A 23,243-nucleotide genomic window follows, 5' to 3' on the forward strand; every position below is an offset into this window, starting at 1 on the left:
AGGAAAAAAAAATGGATTTAGAAAGAATTACAGGGAAATAATCTGATTACAGTGACTTATTTTTGGTAAATTTTAATCTTTGTAGCTTCTGTTCTGTGCTACCTACCTTTGACTGAATTATTGCCATTTTCTCCAAGAAGCTCGGCCGCTTCCAAAATGATCCTTTACTAATTCTCATGCTAGCTGCATAGAAATCAAATTCTACATTTTCTTAGCAATCAGACAACTTTCTAATTCCATCCATTAATCTTTGTCATCACACCATTTACTCTGTATTTACCAGCATTTATCAATCAGAAACTTCATAAATAAAAATGTTTTTTTCTCTTATCTTCTTTACTTTCTTCGCCTTGTACTTCAAGCATAGCTAAACAGAAGACATAACACTCACGTGTGCTGTGATTTAGTCATTCATTTCATCATAACAACACATCTAGACTACAAAAGGGGTGAGCAATTGCAATCATCTAGTGAACATGTATTACAGATTACACTATCTGCTAATTAACAAATACTACATATGACTTTATTACAGGCTTGGCAAGGGAGGGTTGAGTTTGGAGCTCCTGTGGTGAATATTCATGTATAATGCATTTATTTGTTATTTTTCACAGCTCCAATCCTCAACATACCAGCTATCATATGATTATACCACAGCATCACAGTATTATTTCCTTTAAGCTCAACATCTGAAGTCACATAATAAGACAATTTCAACATTTAATGAACAAACAAGAATGTTCCTAACAGAAAACGGCAATGAAATGATATAAAAGTGAGAATTAGATATCTATCTTTAACGGCTCAGAATCCAGACGGCAAATGAAAACAACCTTACTGTATATACATATTTTAGTCCAACTTTATGAGTCTCTGAACAAGCTTATTTTTACCTGCTTGGGGCTAGCTTTTTCCATAGTGGAAAAATAAAAAATCATTGTTAGGTGAACTGGCTTTTTTCCGGTTTAAACATCCTGTCTTACTTATACAAATGGACAGAGCTACAGGTTGACATGTCTGCTCTGTAGTTAGACACTTACTTGCACTACCAGCAATCCCAGCTGCTGCTACGGGGCCTGAGACCAACAACTTACTTTTCTGCTCCCTAAATTGCTGTCATATATCCTCTCTTGCCAAAAGGGATATTGTCTGTTCCACAATACTTGGTAAATTGCTGAGGAATTAAAAAGGGATCAAAGAACTGAGGGACATTCAGCAACAGATGATCTTGCATTAATTTTAACTGTCTGGTTTACTCAAAGCAGGGAATAGAGAAACAAGTCAGAATAGAAATAACACCTTTGAAACCTTCCTCAGTCTGCATGAATCTTAGCTCTAAAGATGAATTCTATGGCTCATACTTTTCTATCATTAGTTTTAACACTCAGCCTGTCCTTGGAAACTTCTGTGTGATACAACGTCATACTGTAGTAAAACTTTGCGTGGGAAAATGTCAAAACTGCCACTATTTTTGATAGCCTTACAAGAGAAGCAGCAGAATAAATGGGCTTTGATTTCATTTCATATCCAAGAAGAGATATGAATGTAGAATAATGGTAAGGGCTTTGAATGTAATGGCTATTGTGAGAGCTGTCATATACTGTAGGCATGAATCAGAAAGTTTGGTAGTGAATGATGTCAGACACTTCAAAAGCCGGAATATTCACTCTGAAAGTTGAGATTCTACCTTCACTTTGTTAGCATGGATCAAATTCCTCGTTAATTATTGGTTTCCCATGAACTCAGTATTAAAGACTAACAATACAAGACCAGCTCTTCAGTCACTGCTGCTTTACAGATCTTCATTGACTTCAGTGAAATCCTACTGATCTTCAGCTGCTTGAGTTAAGGAAAAATCTACCTTTCCAAACTAACAATTAAAAATATTTTGACTTTATCTTTTTGTTTATTTTCGTATGGTGGGCACAAAAGGCAATCTAATGAAATAGAAGTCAAACCTATTCTCACTCAATAGCAAGTGCGCACAAGTAGAAGCAGTGCACATGTAAATGCATTAATCTTGAGTCTACGGATATTAAAAGCTGAAGTGAAAATCATATGTATTATCATAAGGACATAAGATTTTCTAGCAGTCACCAATCTTTTCCACAAAAATATCTTATTTGCATTAGCTTCATAAAAATAATAATAATAATAATAGTGCAGCTTTTAACATTAGTAGACTTCATCCATCCATCTTGTGGAACTGCAGAAGATGAAAAAACTCTTAATTTAGGGGTAAGGCATCCTTTCTCCTATGGAAAGTGATCTATTATGTGCACAGTCTTATCAGAAATCCACTGAACCACCACAACAGCCCAAAATAATTCCTGAGCCATGTAGGTTCAGGATTTCAACTCTTTCTGATCAGGAGGTGAAGTCTTAAACCGAAATTGTTGAATGAGATTAGGCAACTGTACTTGGAGAAAAGATATGTGAGAAAGAACTCATATTCTTCCATTAGAAGAGCACTGAAGAAAAGGCTCTGTATTGCTATCAAGCCCAAATAGCCTGTCAGACCAGCAAAACCAGAGGATGATTCCCAGAGTCCATGCTCTTTTGACTCATTCCCTCCAAAATATTTTCTCTGAAGTAAAAGATGAGGCTACTAAGCATCATCTACAGTCATAGTGTAAGGACATGAAAAACAAACAAACAAACAAACAGAGACTTCTACATATATCTTCTTTTGCTATATATGTTTTATTCTAAAAAAAAAAAAAATCATTTGATAACATTTATGTTTCAATCTGCAAAATACTTCAGTATAAAGTGGTTCCTCCCTTTCAACTGTAAGAGAAGATTTTTCTTAAACATCTCATTGAAATCTCCTGTGGAATACATCATTAAGAAAAAATAAAATATTCACGTCTGTAAGACAATGCCGTTTTGGTCCCTTGTGACTGCCTCTTTCAAGGCTGCACTCACAGCCTGCAGTTAACGAATACCTTTCCTTCCAAATGAAAAAAAGCGCAACAGAATAATCGATGTTATCACTGCAAGAGCAGACTACAAGAGCACTTTGGGTTATTGGCATGACTGATCAACTATAGACCCAGGGTCTCCCACTGTGCCTAATTTGCTAAGGATGCCATCCCTTGACAGTCACAGGATCTGGCTCAGTCTGCAGTGAGCTGTGCTTTGAGCTCTGCTGAGCTCTAACCTCTCTGATACAAACTGTTTGTCTTTACACTAAAATTTACAGAGGCCTAGAAGGAGGACACAACTGGAAAGAACTGTATTTCCTTGAGCACAAAAATCAAGCCTTGCCATCACATCAGACTTCTGAAATTTTCCACAGTAAGACTGGTGAGAGAGAAAATTTTGATTCCAATCTGATTTCAGCAACTGAAGTTATCAATTTCTAGAGAAAAAGCAATGACAGGTAGAACTCAGGTTCATCTCTATGGAAAAAGATGTTTTCCCCAAGGCTCAGAAGATCAGGTACAACAGCCAGCGCAAAGAACATAGCACTAGGTCTCAACTTTTATACAACTATACAGTTGTAGTTTACATTTCAAAATTATAAACCTCCCCGAAGCAAATGAACTCTTCTAATAACACAGGATACAAAGTAGTGCTCAATCATTCACATTCAGGCTAGTATAGGTAAATCTTCTCCTGTCTTTCATGACTGGCAGATAGAAAGATTTCACCAACTCTTCTCCCCTCCACCCACCCACACTAGAAAGAACAGAAGGCTGGGGCCCCATTTCTTTAGCTTCCTTTCATTTAAGGCTCATTAATAGAAATGAATTTGAAGCAGTTAGGGATCTAGCCAGAACTGAAACCCATGCAATTATATTTACAATAAATACCCGTTATCTTTGAGCTACACACACAACAGGACAGTGTTTAACATGCTGTGATAAAGGTGTTAATCACAACACTAAGTATAAAAGAAGAGGAAGGCATCTGTAATCCATTCATCTTTTGAGAGAAAGAAAAGAGGACACTGTACTGCACAGCAATTATCCAAACAGTTGGAGGAATAAAAGGAAAATTCAAGGCAGGTCTGTAAAAAGGAGGAAAGAACACAAAACGAAAAACCTAACACAAGCATTCAAACCCACAGGATGCACCAGTCCTGTTAACAGCATAAAGCTGTCGGCAGATACTATCACCCAGTATTTATTAATTAACTGGAGATACATGGGTGCAATGGGCTTGAAAGTACAAAGAACGAACAGACCGTTCTCTTTGCAGAGTCAGTTTGTGCAGTGTGCTGTATACAAGGGTGCAGTGTCTAAATGAGCTACCAGCACATCTTTAGTCAAAAAAAACTTCTAGTTAACCAGTCATAAAATCCCCCCACCCACCCATACCCACTTATTTCCTATGGGTCATAGCCATGATTTTCCATGCAATGCTTGAAAGCAACCTATTTGAAATGTTTTCATAAAGAAAGACCATAAAACTTGGTGTGTGCAAATTTGTAGGAAGGCGAATGTCAAAGTTTTGCAAAAGGATTTTCAAGTTATCAACATGGATTTCTAGTTTGTTTTACTTTTTAACCCACCAGTGCTTTATTCCCAAACACTATTTCTTCACGTAGAAACCTATAAATCATTTTATATCCCTTCACAAAAGGCTGTATGCACCTAAAATATAAACCAATGTTGACATACATAAGCCTAGGGATATATTATACATTGGGGATTGTCTCTTCTGAAAACTTGTTGACAAATACTCAAGCATCCACAGTGTCTTTTGCAAGATCCATGTGTTATGATTTTTTTCTTCCCTGGCCTGTGACATCAATCATAGGGACAGTTAGTACAGTAATTTAGTGGAAGGAGAGAATACTGAAAAACAGGGTTTCCTCCTCTCTTATTGCCAGGGCTAATACATCACTATATTGCTTACAATTTTCTGTAATTTCCTAAAGAAAATACTGTAATTCAGAAAAGTAACAAGTGACAGCCATAGGTCAGCAGCTTAAGTTGTAAATAATGGCTTTGTTCTCACTTGTATTTTCAGACCACCCGTTTGTAATATGACATTCCTTGCAGTGTCTGGTTAAAGGATTTAAATTAATGGATAAGGAGACAAAAATTGGAATATGAAGGCTTTTAGAAAGAAATTAGTAGTCATAGTGAGAAGCTCTGCAAATCATGTATATTTATAGGTACATATTTTTATAGGCAAAGGAAAAAAAAGTATAACAAACAATTTATTCAACTCATGTTCCATAATGTGAAAATCATCACAAATTCATGAACAAGTCTATTAATTATTTGAATTAATCTAATTACATGCATTCTACAGTTCAGTGTTCTAACTGCTCTGCCTTTCAAAGAACAGACAAGACTATGTACAAGATATACTTGGTTTCCTCATTGGAAGCAATTGGTCTTGAGTTAGCAAATTCAGCATTTTCCTTGTTTCAATGGGACTATTCCTAGAAGTTAATCAAGTTCTAAAAGGACTTTTTTTTTTTCCAGTAAGAAGGCAGCATCAGTAAGTTAAGCACATGCTGCCCCCCCTTGAATCACTGTTGTAGCAAGATCTACCTGCAAGATAATAAATAGACTACCTATTTTTCACTGTTGAATAAGTCTTTTCTCTCTGCAAAGGAAAGCCTTGTGGAACAAAGAACATTGAAGGTTGCAAGTGCAGTCAGAAAAATCACTTTCTACATATTATATATTTAGGGAGAACACTGTTACCATTTGCCCAGTGTTAACAACAGCGATGTATAAACCCTTCATACCCACAAAATGTATATTATAAAATTCATATATTTTCAAGCACTTGAAACTCAGAATGAAAAAAAATGTCTGCAGCTAACCACTTGGCCCACAATAGTGAAACAAAATGCTACTTTCAGAGTAGAGTTTCTTACAGCAACATCACAATTTCAGGACAGGAAAAACAAAACAAAACAAACAAAAAGAAAAGGTCTTAGGATCCAGAGGTTTTAACTGAATTTTTGTGTGTGTGTTAAAAGCTGTAAATGTTTCCCTATGCCTTCCATTCTATAGCAGGTATGATAAGGACCCTAAGGCTTCTAATATTTTTGCCTTCCGCTGCAAAAGCATTTTTAGTGGAGAAGTACTACATAGCTGTACATTCTCTTCCCCATGCTTTCTTAATCATGGGAGATGAGCTAGGAGTTTAAAGCTAAATGTTTCCTGGAGGAATAGTTTGATATTATACAGAAATAGATAGCATAAGCAGATCCTCCCGAAGTTCTCCATGCAGACCTAATTCTGCTCTTGCTCAAATAAGTTTTGTAAAATTCAGTCTTAGACCTTTACTAAGGTCTTTTCATCCCAGGTGTTGCAGCTTTCCTCTGGCACTGTCCCATATTGATTACAAGCCAACTTTAGTACAGTCTGTTGCCAGAATGGGCAGTTCCACCCTTCCAAGTGAAATCTTTTTCTTTTCATCTATTTGTTTTTTGAGCTGGAAAGGTATTAATTTTCAGGCAGATTAGTCTTTGATCCAGCTCACCAGATGGCTACACAAACAAGTGTGGCAGTGTGAGGGAGGGAGCGGGAAGATGCAGCCAGAGGTGGTGAAGGATTTTCAGAGCCAGCATGCACTTAAGTTATCCTAATATGCCTGCAAAACCCCTAGTTTGTTTTTTCTGCACCACAATAGTTAAAGGATCATACAGATTTTGCCCAGCTAAAACACTTATTACTTCTTTTGGAGAATAACATTATTACTCTCCAACAAACATCAGGTATGATTATATGTAAACTTGCCACACTACAGTTTATGTGCCAGGAGATTATCCTTTCAAACCTCATACCTGAAAGACATTTGAGTGATAATTTCATTATTCAGCTTCTAATGAAAAGCTTTAGATCTCTGTCATGGGTCAGCTGTAATGAGACAATATCTGTCCACTAACTTGGGAACATTTAATCCAGTTTTCATCCTAAGGCTTCACCTTACAGTCAGTAGGAGAAAATTAGGCAACACTTTGATGTGATTTGTCTCATCCTAGGGTCAATTTCTTAACAGGTCCAATGACTTACACCTAGAGGTGCCAGTTCCTTTTGAATAAAGAATTAAACATGATCTACAAGAGAATAATGGTAGGCATTGTCTCCTCTGTTAGGACAGGTCCTTCTGCCTTTCCTATTCTCTCTGAAAAATGAAAACAACACCAACAGTAAGCTTAGCTGTTCAAATATACAGTGCCTCCTTCGCAAATGAGTCTCCACTAGCATTTTCTGCTGAAGCAATGCAGTTCTTACTTGAACAATTCAAGCTATGTACTAAGGCAGAAAGCAAAAAAAATAAAATGACATTATCCATGTTCATAACCTCTTTGGTAAAAGATAAAGCTGGAGTTTGGTCTTCTACATATTGAGTGTGCATAGTCCTATAGCTAAAAAGTTACAAGGATAATGATGTCACCACTACAATTTCTTTAATCATGCTTTGATTTTATTTTTTTCCCCTGGACCAACATATGAGGAAATCTGAAATTAAATAACTAGTAATTTCAGGAAGATTTAAGCTACTTTTTAATGTCCACACAAAAGCACCAGTATTAATAATTGCTTATCACCAAATATGAGATAAAACATAACAAGGACCTTTAAACAATATCACTTTTACTAGCATATCCACATATATGAATACAAGTCTTCATCACCATTGTGCACTGTGCTTCATCACCTCCTATTGCATACCTCCAAATTACAAAAAAAAAAAAAAAAGTCAAAAACGTACATCAGAGAAGGCATCAGTTTCCTTTTATGAATGTCAGCATTACAAATTCTTAGTAAATTGTTACTCAGCAGGGTGCTTGCATGATTAAAACCTCCTGGGCTTTGGAACGCATTTTCTCTGCAGGATTTTGTCAAATCCCCTTCAGTTCACTACTGGGAGTACTTAAAAGAAATAATGTTACATACACTCTGGTCACTGTAGATGCATTTCTGTCATTTTAATGAGTCTCTGTCAATTCCAGAAAATATCACCACCAGGTAGAAGATAAGCAAACGATTAGATACATGATACCTATTACGTCTATCCATTTAATGGTCATCTTTTGCTAATGTATATTTCCTCAAGTACACGGGTAGGTGGTATGGGTGGTCTAAACCAGCATATATTTTGGTAAAGTTACATATTTTTTTTCCAAGGTCAAGGAGACAGAGTTTCTAGTCAGTAATAGTGGATATTGAAGAAACAGGAAGAGTTTACTAGGACAAGTCACGGCTAAATAAAAAAGAGCCAATCACATTATCACCTACCTTACGTTTGTTTGTTGGACAAACATACAAGTAGCTCAAAATAGTCTTCAGGCCAACTTTATCATTCAGTTTCTCATATGTTGTCCCATAATCCGTTGACCTATAATTCAATGAGAGATTTCATAAGTACAAACACTTAATCACAAAACCACAAGTCACTTGGCGTCTTTTCAATGTAAGTTATGCTTTACATAGTAGAATGGCTCTCCGGAGCTTTTTGAATGATTCATGTAGTATATAATGATACTTAATTATATACACACAGCATCATGTGAGTGCTTACAATTTGCATTTAAATTAGATTAGGAAAAATTAAAACAGCATCTTCCCAAAGCATTTTAAAATAAACACGTACAATGAGAAATGATAAATTCTGCATATAGAAGATGATAATGATTGTCAGAAATACTAAATAGCAGACAGTAAGAGACTAGAGTCATCAGCTTAATGTATACTTCAAGCTTAGACTAAATTTTGCTAAGATAAGAGTCTTTTCTCAGCATATTCTAATGCAGCCACTTCGGTTGATTGTTCAGTTAAATTAGAGTTCAGTTTTCTATGAAAACCAGTGATGTGTTTTTGAAAAAACTAACCATACAAGCATTACAGCTACAATTTATGTGGTTTTGTTCACACAGACCAACAGAAAGTATGGACACATTTTATTCTTGCTTTAAGAACAATATTTTTTCCCCCATTCAGCAGGGAAAATAATATATTTCTGTTATGAGTGTTGCCCATAGAGACATTGACTACACGTCTTGGGGAGGAACAAAAAAACACAAACAAACAAGACCGTACAAAGTTCCCATAATATCTGCTCTGGACGCTTGACTAGAACCAAGATCAACTATCAGCAGAGTTTTTGTTCATTATGCAGCTCATGCTTGCTTGAATGATGTCCTAATATCCAAAGAACTTCGAGAATCAGCCCAAGCGTAGTGCAGTTAGCCAAATTCACAAAGGTATTTAAAAAATACTTAATGCCTACCAAAGTACATTATCTTTTTATTTATTTATTTGCTTTTAAGGCAGTGGCACAAGAATTAGATTTTTGGATCGGATCCCACATCTAGAGCGGACTAAATTCATGCCATAGCTTCAGGGATTTCAGATTTTGTAATCAGTACACGAATAACAGAAGAAGGCATTAGCTTGGACTTTCATCCGTTAAAACAAATTGCAACAAAATGTGAATTTGCATTAAAGCTGAGTCTTTGTATTTAGGAACTTTATCAAAGTATTTGCACGCGTCTAGTCTTTGTTCTGTAACAATTGGCCTGCAGTCTACAAACGTGATTTTTTCCTCCCCCTGCCTCTTATAAACGTTTGCGCCCATATAGATGCATGACCTTTGTTGGTTAGAAGATTAATGCCAAGTTCTCATAAAGGGAAAGATCAATCAGAAGATAAGGTCATCTCTCTCAGGAGCACAGCTAAACTAACCCAGCTATTTCCTTGGTGGAGGGAGGAGGAGGACACTGCTACAGTTATTTCTATTACTGAACATTTCAGAGACCTTCCTGTGTTAAGGGGAAGGGAGACTGACCACAGCCTTGCCAAGGACTGCTGGTTCACTGTGGTAACCCTCTCCACTTCACTGCCCTGCCTACTCGGAAGTCATTATTTCTGCATCAAAAACAAGGCATGCTCTTGTGAATTTTAAGCTGAAAGACATAATAATAATAATAATAATTATTATTAATAATAAAGACTAAATCTGACCTGCTGAGTTAGGGAAAAAGACATGTAAATGAAGGAATGCACCTCTTTAAACCAGTGACAGTGATTTCAAAATGGGACCCTTCAAAAAGGGGTAAGAATGAAGAAAACCTGACCCATAAAATTTGTTTGGAAATTGTTAAAGGACACCCCCACCACAGTACAACCAAACAGATGTTGAAGGCCTATTGCAAATGATAATCTTAGTCAGAAGCGCCAGCCCTTTCTTACTTCAAATCTCTAGACAATTATTTTGTATTCATAGCCTTATTTACAGGTAATGCCATCTACAGATGGAAGTGTACGCTTCTGTCAACATCTATAAAAGCAACTGAAAGGTTGGAAAACTTGGAAAACCATTTTTGTTTTGTTGTTGTTTTGGCAGATGGACAAATATGCAAGTGATAAAAGGAGCTACTGTTAGATCTTGCTCACATCATCCTGTTCTAAATTAGTGATAGCCAGTCCTCCTACCTGCCCAGCTACAATCTGTTTTCTCTTACCCTACTTTATAGTTATCCTTAGATTTAATAGACAGATAAATATCTTACAACAGCAGATGGGCACTCAAAAGTGCTTTAACACAAAGAGGGGCGGTAGATGCACACACAGAAAACAGCGGAACAAAAGAATCATATAAAATGAAACACCACATACACCTAAAGCCTCTGTTGAGATGTGACCCAGGGATATCACCAATCTGCCTTTATCTTATTCCTGTTATACGCATGTATACAACAGAGCAGACATTGATTAGAAGCTTGAATAACAAACTCTTCATTTATTGTATTAAACATGTATCTAAAGCAGCATGGTCTCCTATCCTATGAAAACTTATCAGCCATTTGGTGATCCAGGAAACTAGCCTAACCTGGAAGTGTTGCAAAAGAAAGATGCACCTCAGCAGGGCCTAAGAAATAATGTCAACTTAGGATCAACAAATTAAATCCCTGTTATCTGAAGGGGAACAGATATGTATCACTCCCACTCTTTGTGGGGTAGAGTTGCTTCTCTGAAGCTCTGCAGAGAGAACTCTGTTTTAGTCTGTGTAAAATGAACAGAGCAAGCAGATGTCTGGCTAAATCATCTGAAAAGGACTAAACCCAGGACCTGTAGACCTGAAAAACACACAGCAAAGAAACGTTTGAACCATCTGCTGAAAAGACATAGCCAATGAAATAACTACCTATAACTGAGCAAAGAACAAGTCATTTTATTAGGTCTTGTGTAGACATGCATGCTGCAATGTTTTTGTTTTTGTTTTTTTTTTTTTTCCATGTATTTATTTACTTATTTGCTGGGGGGAGAGACATTGCAAAACAGGTTTCGTCAAATAATTCAAATCCCCGTGTAAAATGTTTCATTTCAGAATGTGGGTACAGTTAGAGGCTAAGTCAAAGTAAGTCCAGCTGAGTTTGAAACACAAAGGTCTGCAGAGAGATATGAGATCTGTGCCAATCTAATTAAATGAGAAAAAAGCCAGATGTGTTAGGACATTGTGGACACTACTGAAATGTAAACGAGTTAGACTAAAAGAATAATTTTCAGAAACAGAGTATTTAGACTCCATTCTGATAATTTCACACCTGTCCCACCATTTTAGTTGTAACTGGTTCCACTAAATCAATCCCAAATTTCACCAGTAGCTGTTTAGAATCAGACTTCCTACTTCGTTAGTGATTCAAAATGATTTCTGCAAACACCAAAAGAGATAAACATTTTAATTATTACTAGTTTATTTGACAGTATTAAAAAAAAAAAAAAAAAAAGCCCAAACTGTGGGACTGAAACTATGACTTCGTACATAATAAATTAAAACAAACCTGAACTAAAAACATGTAGAATAATTTATTTTTTGCAAACTGTTTGCAAGAAAGTTGACATTTAAATAACTTCATTATTATTCATTGATGGGGCTTTTCCCTCTCCTTCTGTCAGGGTAAATGACATTTCTATTATAGTATTATAATAAACTCCCACACATTTTAAATAAAGTCACTGAATTCCATTAGTCCACCTACTGTCATGAATATATCTCAATTCTTTCCTACCAATATTTCACAACTATAATAGGCAACCTGAATCACCCAGTTACACGAACCCTATGGAAATTATCTTCGTTCTCAAGAAGCACAGACAAATTCAGAGGACTGTCAGTTTGAATATATACATTCAACAAACTCCCTAGCAAGTCACTGTTTACTCTCCTTTGTTACAAATTTAAGGTTGTCTGTACTTATTTAATGTAAACTGCTGAAGACATGAAAAATCAACCATTTGATTGGTTGGTCAAGGTTTCTTTTTGTGAAATATCTTTCTGGAACACTTATACCGAAAGGAAAAAGAAAAAAAAATTACACCAAATTTAAACTGTGTAACATCCTGTCTCCTGCCTGTAGAGGTGTGCAGCTCCTTTTATGGGGTACAGCTTTCACCCCATAAAAGACACATTAACTGATTAAGTCTCTTATTATAACACATCATTAAGAAGCATTTTATTTCCCTTTTTGCCACCAACTATGCCTACTTTCTGTGTGCTAACAAGACTTTTTTTTTTTTTTTTTCCCTCTGATCATCAGAAGATTGTCTTATGTATTATGTCCTCACCCTCCTCATCCCTCCACAGTTTGATTTGCTGCTCTAACTGTTCTCAGAATAGCAGCCAGCCCGAGAAGGCAGGGACAGATGCATCTGTAATGTGGTCAGGGAGCAGTAGAACAGGACAACCTGTCATGACCAGGAAGAGTGTGAAGTGGTGGGCTCTAGTCTATTTTTCCTTCTGCACACTAATTCAGTCCTGGCAGAAGTCAGATATTTTAAGTAAGAAACAGCAATGATTATAAGATTATCTGTTCCAACTTCTCACATAACTACATTTGCCACCTGGTTTTCCTCCAAAGGGACTGGCCAGTTGATCACAAGATTTACCAGTTGCTGTTATGTTGCTCTCTACTTGAGCAGATTTTTGGATAGAAAGATTTTAGATTGCAGAAGGCAGAACTGTGGTGTCACAGGCTGCTCTTACAAAAGGCTTTCACTAAGGAAGTTTTTCAATAAAGGAATAATTACCATTTAAAATGATCTTGCATCTCTTAACATGAAAAATAGTTGAGCTAGCACTTCAGAACCATATTTGTGTTCCTGCATATGGTGTTTCAAGCCTAAATTCTACAGTATTGTTGTAGACTTTTGCATTCTTGCTTTCTGGGGATTTTTGCAGACTGAGGTGCTATTCCCTCATCACTTAAATTGAAACTCTTTCCTTTATGGTTTTATAGCCAAGTACTAAAGTTTCTCATTGATTTTTGTCATGCCACCGTGTTTCACAAAAGCTAATAATGTCAAAGTCTTCTTCAACAGATAACCATTTAAGTTCATATGTTCCACCTATTAAGCCTTTCACAAGCCATTGAGAGATGCCACTTTTGGCTTGGTGCCTATTTTGATTTAACTCCTTCATGGGTAACCCCAGCATTTTTTCCAGAAACGAATGATTTGATCTCAGCCTCTCACTCACAGAACAGGTGGTTTCTGTCTCCTGATATTTATTTTCATTGAAAATCACTTGTTTTTAAACAGAATGACCTCACCTCACCTGAGTATTACTCACCACTGTTTGACTTGCTAACCCATTGTGTAAATACTTCTCCAAGGCCTCACCCATTTCCAACCAGAACTGTTTGGGTCTCTCAGGGACAGGCATTCTGAAGAAAGTTACGTCTCAGCTTTGAAGAGCAACTGCAAGATGTAAATGTAGTGAAACCTGTGTCCTTGGACCTTCCTCGGGCACTGTTTCTATGCAAAGAGGCTGCCCTTGCCTTCATTTCTACATGTTTCTCTCCTGATGCCGTACTCTGAAAGTTTAGGAATTTCTCCTATGCATTTTTTAAAGGAAGAACACAGGATTTTTATATAAAATGCCTTTATCTCACTGACCAGCCAGAGCCTTTCTAAATGGAAAGCATTCCTTTCCCTGCCTTGGTGCCTCTGGAAAAGGCCTTTCTGCAGCTTGGACCTAGCCCATGTATTAATGTTTTCCTGGCCTCCTCTTCCTTGTTTTATTAGGGAATCTTAGCAACATTTTAGCCATAGCTTGTGTATTTTAAGCAGAGATTAATCTAAATTGAAGCATGTTCAAAGAAATGTCTGGGTGTTTTTTTTTTTGTTGTTGTTTGTTTGTTTTTTGTTTGTTTGTGTTTTTTTTTTTTGTTGTTGTTGTTGTTGTTGTTTTTCCTCCACGTTTCATAAGGGTTTGGTTCAAAGTTTCAAAATGGCAGTGTTATCATGTGACCTGACAGCAGTGACAAGGCAAAGAGTTAGTTAACATTTCTTTAATTTCATTACTGTAATGGTAGTACTCATGTCACCACACTAAAAACACTTCAAATTTAACCTGACAGGTGGAAATTAACTTTTAAAGACATCTCCAGGGTAAAGAAAAAGAAGGGATTTCATAACTCAAGGGACCCACATGCCTCACTTCCTAAGAGAACACATCTCCAATGACTTTTTCCCTCATGAGGCCCTCAGCAGGCTGGCAAGTATTGCTGTTCTCATTTTCTAGGTGAGGGAAACATGAGATAACTAATTTTTACATTCCAAGAAAGCCTGTGACAGACCCAAATGCATATCCCCTTAGGCTCCACTGACTTCCCACTCCATCCTGACAGCATAAATTTTCTGAGATTTTGTGTAAATAAAGATTGAAAAGAGCCTTTGACATAAATGTCAAAAGGAAGAAATGCAAAATTAAATATAGTTTAAATATACATTTTAAAAGAGATTTAAGCCTCCATTTCGAAAGTGTCTTGCTTCCAGTTTGAGTTCTAACTGTAGGTTTTACTAGAAATAAAGTTAATAGATTTTTATATGAATTTATGGAAATGTGTAATTTTTTTTCTGTTATATAAAGAATTTGCTCATCATAAAATAAAGTTTCCCACCTATGGAAGCTGTCTAAAAAACTCAGGGGGAGGGCAAGGGGCTGAAAACAATAGAAAACCATGAATTTGATATTTCTTTGCATAATCACTTAAATAAATTCATTTTCCTTCTTTTTAATCAGCTTTTATTTGGAGTAATCTAAATGAACAGAAATATACACACTCAAATTTCTTGCAATTTTTAACTTAATATAGCTCAGCTGATTAATGCTATAAATAATTTAAAGATGTGACAAGAAGGAGAAGCAGCTCATTTTAACATCCAATCCAGATTTTACATATTGAATTAGATAATTATTCAAAACGTTAACCAACCAAGAAAGAAAGGAAATGGGGGGAGAAGGGGGAGGGAGGAGGACCAGGAGGTGTTATCTGTAAGTGACCCAGATAAGTTGTTTATTTTTCTTCAAACAAACAAATAATTTACCTGCTTTTTTTTTTTTATTTTTATTTTTTTTATAGTGGTTGAAGAAAAAAATATATATTTGGTTAACTTGCTTTCACTGATATTTCAGTTGGGAGTAAGTAACTGAGGACTATTTCTTTCCCTCTTTCTAAGGTAGGTGTTCCTCAGGACTATATGATCTTTGAAATAGGGACAATCCATTCCCTTGCATGCATGTAATAGAGGGCATGCCAGAATCCATATCTACATGGCTAAATCTTCATGTGCTGAAGCAGGCTGAAAGTATAGGATGCAGTTTCACAGCCATCCATACTTACTATCACCTGCAGCTGAGCTGATCTCACGGATAGGTTTCAGGTCAACATGACTATTATGGCTTTAACAACCTGCACCTTTCACCATGCAATACATCTTCCTTACCTTTCACAAGGACAAAGAGAAAGAAAATCCTTTGCAACTTGGGAAGTTTTAGGAAAACAATCCTAAACAATATTTCTTCAGATCCTCACATCTTACTGAATAGCCATGCAAAAGCATAACTAGCATCATTATTTCCATGTTTAACAATCTAAAGGCATCTTGTGCTTGCAAACTGACATTAAGACAATTTATTTTTTCAAACAAGTTTCTGATACCACCACTGAATTTAACAGAAGTAACATTCCACTGTATTGTGAAGATAGGCTTCTTTTCCTTCAGGTTCCAGAGAAATTGTAGTATAAAGGTTGGATACCCAAAGAGCAAGATTGGACACTACAGTAGAAGAAATATATAAAATTTGAATTAGATAGGCATGTCGCACATTTTCTTCCCCTTTAAATGTTTTCTAAGTGTAGATGTCTGTCCTGTGTTGCTTGACCAATAACCCCCTTTCACTGTGCAATGATTTGTCTTACCAGCAGGCTAAGAACAAAAATATTTGGGATCTATTATATAATATTATATATACATATACACAATATACATATACATATAATATTATATATAATATATATACAAGAAACTGAGATATTGATTACTCTTGTGTATCTGACTGTATACACACTCCAAGCATTTCTTCCTCCCCTGTCAAAGTCTATAGCACTGTTTAAAAAAATATATATATATCCGTTTGCCACCATTATTTTCAAAGGAAGAAGACCTTGAGGAAGAGAATGAGAGTTATGAGAGTTTACTGGCAACAGACTTGGTCCTCACTACTTTAGAGAAATTTGAAGGAAGCTGTAGTCTACCTACAGGTAGAAGAGAACCAGTCTAGAAGATCTCCTCACCTGCCTTATTTGTAAAAACAGAGTTGCTGGGATGAAAACTTCCACCCTTTTTGTATCAGAGCGTTCTCTTCCAGGTACAACGGCAGTTCAGAATGAAGTTATTCCCTTGGTCCCAGTCTGACTTAAGGGTTATGGTCATAATCAGAAAATCTCGTCTTAGCTATAGAAGACACTACAGTTGTCCTTCCTTGATTTTAAGTTGAAAGATACCATTTAAATTAAAATAATTCAGAGAGACTAATGATTTTGTCATATGTTTACAATGGGCGCACTGATATTTCTGCACTCAGTGCTAATTTCTTATTTACACAGTAGTTCTTTGAGTATTGTATCTTTCCATTTCCACCCCAGTCTGGTGTAAATCACACGAATAGCTAGGACTGTAGCCCAGTAATCATCACACTATTAACTTTCTAATTGATGGTAATGGCCAGAATAAATTTCAAGCACCCCAAGGGGTGGTTAATGGATTTTGTAGCTTGAGGGGAGAGCAACAGGAAGCTTTTCCATTAATTAGAGAGATGAGACAGCCATACATGTCCTACACTCCCCATCCCATCATAACACTGAGGTCATAGCAGCTTTGTTGAAAATGTGGGTGTTGCCAGGAGAAAAAAATAAAACAAACCTCAAAGCAAGCTTATATCAGTTATGAGATTGCCCATACTAGCTCAGTAGAGCTGCGTTAGCATCCATAGTCAAGTTACACATCCACAGAACTTCTTAAGCCCTTCTCCAATTAAGAGCAAAAAGCTGTTTTATTGCATAATAAAAATGTTGCAAGTCTTCTGTCTCTTACTACATACCCTGCAGAAGAGGCTTTCTAGCTAGCACCCTCGAAGCATTTGCAACAATATGCAATTTTCATTCTGTCTTACCAGTACAAATCAACAACAGAAAATTAAAAGGTCCAAAGAGTCCAAGACATTTTCAAAATCATTGTCCAGATCCCTTCAGTTATAATGGAATAACTCCATTAATTCCTAAGGACCAGTTACATTTAAAAAACAGCTGAAAGTGTACCTTTTATTTTATATATATATTTATATATATTTATTATTATATATATATATAATATTTATATATAATATAAATTATATATATAATTTATATATATTATAATATTATATATATAATATTATACATAATATATACATATATATATATATATAATATATATATTTATATTTATATTTATTTTATATATATATATATATATATATATATATAAGATCTAGTTGTAAGATGGAATTCCCATCCCTTTGAGATGGGATACTCTCCCTTGTTGTGTTCCCCCCCACTTTTTTTTTTTGCCCTGTTTTAAACCATCATGACTCCAAAAATGTGGATTGCATAAAAATACATTGGAAAAGGATTACGTGAAAAAAGACATCTGAGTGTTTCATCCCACTAGTACCAGAGTTATCATTATTCATCCAATTGAATATTTTATAATACATTCTGTCTGTAACCCCAAAGGAAAAAAAGCTTAAATGAAACCAAAAGGAGAAAATAAAAATGAAACTGTTTCAAATCATTCCAACATTTTCTGTCAAGATTTCATTTTTAAAATATTGTGAAAGATTTTATCTGACTAATGCTGCATTTCTCAGCAGAAAACTGTTCCAGTGAAAAGGTTTCAATTAGTTCTGAGTCCTAGTAGTGAACAGGCAGAGCCATTAGCTAGACTGTTTCCCTAGTCAGCCATATCACCTAAGAAAGAATTTGTTGCAGCATTTAAAAGCTGTAGAAATCTGTCTGAGCCTCAAATTCTTTGTAATATCCATACATGAGACAGGATGAGGAATATTGTACCCAAAAATTACTAATTAATGTTTTAAAGCATGCAAATACGATGAGTGTGAACTTTTTTCTTTTGTAAAACTACCTGAATGATGCAGCCATACCATTTCTTTCAGTTTCAAGCATACATCATCCAGAGTCACGCTGCCTTTCCACCCCCCCACACACCCCTTGGTTGGTAGGAGCATATTTATCACTATGTATCTCAAGGATCAGTGGGGTTATAAAGCTTGCTATTTATAACTACTCTCAGGGTATCGAGCAAGTGCCAGTAATTTGTTCTTTTGACATCTAACCTTAGGTCAACTCCAGTAGCAGAAGATGGATTTTTTACAGGAAATGAAATGAAAGTACACAGCAGAAGATTAATACAATTTCCTAAGCCTGAGGAGAATGCATGCTCCCAATCACTCTGCAGGGAAAAAAAAAAAAAAAAATAAAAAATGGTCAGCAGCATGTTCTGTGTATTAAGAATAGAGCAAGATGTGGTCAAGGTAAGGTGTTCAAACAGTCTATTAGAGGATTGATACACTGGCATTTGTGCATAGAGGAATTGCAGGCTGATAGTCTAGAAATGAGCTTAGCTCTTCTGGTTCTTTGATTTTGAAAGTCGCCTTTAAGTCAGTCAGCTACAGATAAAATGGTGTCTTGCTAGTACACTACTGGTAAATGATAAAGTTGAAGCTGAGCCATAAATTCCATACCAGAAAAATTCTGCACAAGATCAATTTACCATTTTGCTCTGCATTGCAAAAACATCTTGTATATGTTTCTGGTTTTGAGAAAATAGACTGTAGATTGAAATGTTTTGAAAAGATTCCTTGATATTAAAATTCTTACTGATGGGTTATATTCTTCCATTACTCACAACTGCCTTTAGGCAAAATATGAAATTGGACCAAAAGATTATTTCCCCATGCCATCTGTTTTTAATTTATTTAGAATTAAAGTAAGAAAGGTCTTTCCAAAGCTTTGGGTGCCCAAAGACATTAATTATACAACCCAGTCATTAAAATAATGTTTCCAGCAGGAGCTCAGCCAAACACCTGAGAAATCCTTCTACCTTCTAAACATAATGGAATGACCATTCTCAGCCACCACCACTTCCCTTAAAACAGATGCATCTTCCAAAGTCCTTGGCAAGTCAGCAAATTTCAGCTTTGCTAGCCCACCTATAACAGTGTGTTCTTCAGTCACTGAAAGCCAGTTTTATTTAATTAGCAAGCAAATAGTAATTGCAATACAAAGATAATTGACAGCAACTTCTCTTATCTGACCTTGAACAACTTCTGCCAGCTATCCTCTCTTGAATCGTGAAAAGTATCATTTTTACATTCTTAGTGACATTCAGTGAAAAGTCCAGTAGTCCTATCTCCATTGGTTAAATTAGAATTTACTTAAAATAGTTAAATATGTAAATTTCATACAGCAATGGGTCTAAAAACAGTACAGTAGTTATGATTACCATGTCTGCACCAAGCACCAACTTCCCCCTCGCCTAGCATCCTCCACAGCCAGCCCCCTAACGAATTTTAGATTTTTTTCCTTCATGGTACGCCATCTGTCCCCTAAAAAAAATTTACTCCCCCCAGATCTCTCACACAACCACAAAAGCCATGGAAACACCTAAATTTGCCTGCAGTGCCACACATGCTACCTCCAACAAAGTCCATCGCTTCCAGGCATGCTGCTTTCTGCTAACACAATCGTGTGATGACTAGTGCAATAGACTCGATCAGGCAGCATATGTTCATACTGATATATGTCCTACTGGGCAGGTGGTGGTATATATTATATGCACCCACTTATATTTCTATTGTAGGAAGTAGAGGTGGCATCAGTGGAAAAGAAAATGATCTTTCATATGTTTGATAGACAAGATATTAGTGTTTACTTCCAGGCTGTGAGTAATGCATCCTTGTTTGGGCTAGGTGCTAAATAGAACTTCTCATTATGCCTATGAAGTATTATCCAGTGCCACATGGAAGTACTCTATGTTCCAAAATATCTTGCAAAAACCACACTAATTTCACCTGTGTGGAAGCCAAATCTTGTAGAACAAGGATTATTAATTACAAAAGGTTCCAATTTGTGCTCTGATTACAAAGGTCGCAGAGCTACATGAAGATAACACCCTCAAAAAAAGAACCTTCATAAGTCCCTGGGCAATTGCCTGGGAGATGCTTGCCAAGTCCTGTCCTTCTGCTTGATGGAAAGTCACTGATAAATGCCCATAAAGTGGAAGGTCTTCAATTTAGTTTTGATTTATTAGGACCTACTTAGGATAGATACTTTGGGTAACACCTGTCACAACAGCCAAGCACTGCAACTGTCACGTTGGATGGCAGGGAAGGGAAAGAGGCAAGAATATGGAAGTTTAAAATGTGAAGTTCTTCTGAGGAGCAGAAATTCCTGTATCACAGGTATCCCCAGAAACCCACTTTCAGCACTGTCTACACACACAGGTCTCCATCTGTCACACAGGCTGCCAGAAACCAGATAATTTGTTGCTTAAAGGTCCAGCAGCCAGTGAAATAAGAGCAGATAACTGTGACCAATTCTTCTAGGTCTCCACAGATCAAAACCCTGCAAAAAATGCAATGAATCCCCCTTTTTCACTGGATTGGAATAGGAACACCATAAATACAGAGAAAGTAGTTGATACTTTTTCAGTGCTTCAGAACAACGTTTCCTGTTCAGCCCACCTACTTTTTGGCACCTTAACTTTCACTTTTTTTTTTCTCCCCCCTCCTATCTCTATCATCTTCCCAGTTTTAAAATTTATGGTTACCATTTAGTCTGATTTCAATTTCCATTAATATGTGCAACTGATGTACATTTAAGTGAATTTAATCATGTTGTAGTGACAGGTTTAGCTTAAAGCAGGTCTTCACTTAGAACTATCAAGTAAATTTCTTTTGAAAAGGTCAGTTTAACATTTAACAGGAGGGCCCATTTCAGACAAATTAGAATTTGCTCCACTTGTTTCAAGTGCAAACACTTCATGCCAGCTTCAGTGGAGGCAAGTCAATCAAAAGAGAAAAGTGTCAGGCACCCAAAGGGGAAGGTTTGTTTATGCCCCCCAAACACAGCCAGCCCAAAGGCTGCTCAGCAGTGTGGACAGAACTGAACCTTGTCTGAACAACCTTCTGCACTACTGACAGGGGTTATTATGTGTCCCCCATGAAGAATTACTATTGCTCCTCTGTCTCTGACAGCAGCAGTTCAGCTTTCCAGAAGAGCTGCAAGGTAAGCTGAAGCAATACATGTAATCCATTGCAGTGGCATCCTAACCTGTGGCCCAACTCCCCCATACCTAGGCAAAGACAAGTTACCCAGTTACTACAGTTACCCAGACATCTCTTCCACTTTTTATTTTATTTACAAGGCTTCACTGTGACACTACTACAAATCCTGAGTGGACTGCAAGCAGTAAGTACTGTCTCCCTGCTTCAGGTGAGACAGAAAACCAGTACCCAGATCATTTGTTTAGCTTTCCCAAGGACACCTCTCCAAATCGCTGATAAAAATACTATAAGGATGCAAGGAAATGTTTTAGCATTAGCAGAGCCAGCCTCAGCAGTGCAGTGCCTCAGTTTCATATAGTTTTTGTCAGAGGAACACCTCATAAGGTCACAGGTTCCCAGGTTTATGCCACAACAATGTATAAAAGCGTGGGATCAAAGTAGATACATTTTCCAAGCTCTGATCTTACTTTACCGCTGAGAGTTTAAATTGATAATAGCACAGGCAATTAGCGCACACCTACCTCTTTGCACTGAATTTGCCAATACATTTATTCAATGGCTCCTAATTGCTGTAGCACAAAAAAAGAGGAAACAATCACCTCCTTTCTTCTTTGAGACTTTTATACTGTTATGAGTTTCTGACATATCCCCATTAATTGTCGCTTTTCAGACCAAAGAATCCTGCTTATCTCAATCCTTCCTTCCACATAAATCTCTCCATACCTTGGCCCATCTTTATCGGTCTTCTTTGAACCTTCTTCAGTTTTAGCAAATTCTTTTTGAAATAAGATTGATCAAAACTGGACACAAATCAGTGTTCATATTACTACAGTATGGTGTTGCAGGATGTGTAATGCCCTAGAATTACAGACCCATTTAGAGAATCAAAATCCTAGTTCTTAAGTGTTTCAGTACTTACACGAGCTTCAAAATTAACGTATTGTCATGGGGAAAGTGGTACATAGCCACTTAATTGATGTGGTTCACACATTTGAGCTTTGAAATTGATCAGACACAGAAGATGCCTACTACCATGGATTCAGGGTACTTTTTTTTTTTTTATTCTAAAAGCCCGTGTATTCACACCTGCTAGGAGGCAGCAACACTTATCCTCCTGGGAGGCAGAAAAATATTCCGTGGGAGCACAAAGTAAAGTCAAGCCAAAAAGGGGAGAAAAGCTTCCCCTTTACTGTTCCCCTTCTGAAACTTGCAGCTGGGAACTCCTGGCATCGTTTCAAATAAAAAACAAGACATAAGCAGTAGCATTTGGATCTTTGAACCAGAACCTGAAGGGAACACATGGTAACACAAGATCTTGCAGCATCTCCATGTCATTGATGGAGATGTTGACAGTCACCAAGATTCAGATCATCTGTTACTTCCCTATCCATAAAATAATGTGTCCTAGTAGACCTTTTCCATGGAAAATTAAAGTTTTCACTAATTATGTGTTGCATCAGCATAGTTCCTGGAAACAGCTTTCTACAAGGACATATCCAAACTTCCTAGCCAGTTGGCTCTCTGATCTATATCAATTTGGTGACAAGTTTTAGTTTGAACCTTTATGTATTTATGAGTAAATACAGTTTCAGAAATGTAAAATTCATCACCAAACATGAATTCTGTTTCTC

At 36.6% G+C, this 23,243-nt stretch overlaps 1 protein-coding gene across 5 annotated transcripts in view; it reads right to left on the bottom strand.

The window, feature by feature from the left end:
* SORCS1 (sortilin related VPS10 domain containing receptor 1) overlaps positions 1-23,243 on the bottom strand; it is a 288,583-nt gene that overhangs the window by 154,782 nt on the left and 110,558 nt on the right. For all 5 annotated transcript variants that reach the window (XM_068688480.1, XM_068688479.1, XM_068688478.1 and 2 more), the window contains exon 3: positions 8,220-8,319. In XM_068688480.1, the coding sequence (XP_068544581.1) occupies positions 8,220-8,319 (100 nt within the window). The remainder of the gene's footprint in view (positions 1-8,219; positions 8,320-23,243) is intronic.

Source organism: Anas acuta, chromosome 7 (assembly GCF_963932015.1).
Source record: "Anas acuta chromosome 7, bAnaAcu1.1, whole genome shotgun sequence".
Classification (NCBI taxonomy): domain Eukaryota; kingdom Metazoa; phylum Chordata; class Aves; order Anseriformes; family Anatidae; genus Anas; species Anas acuta.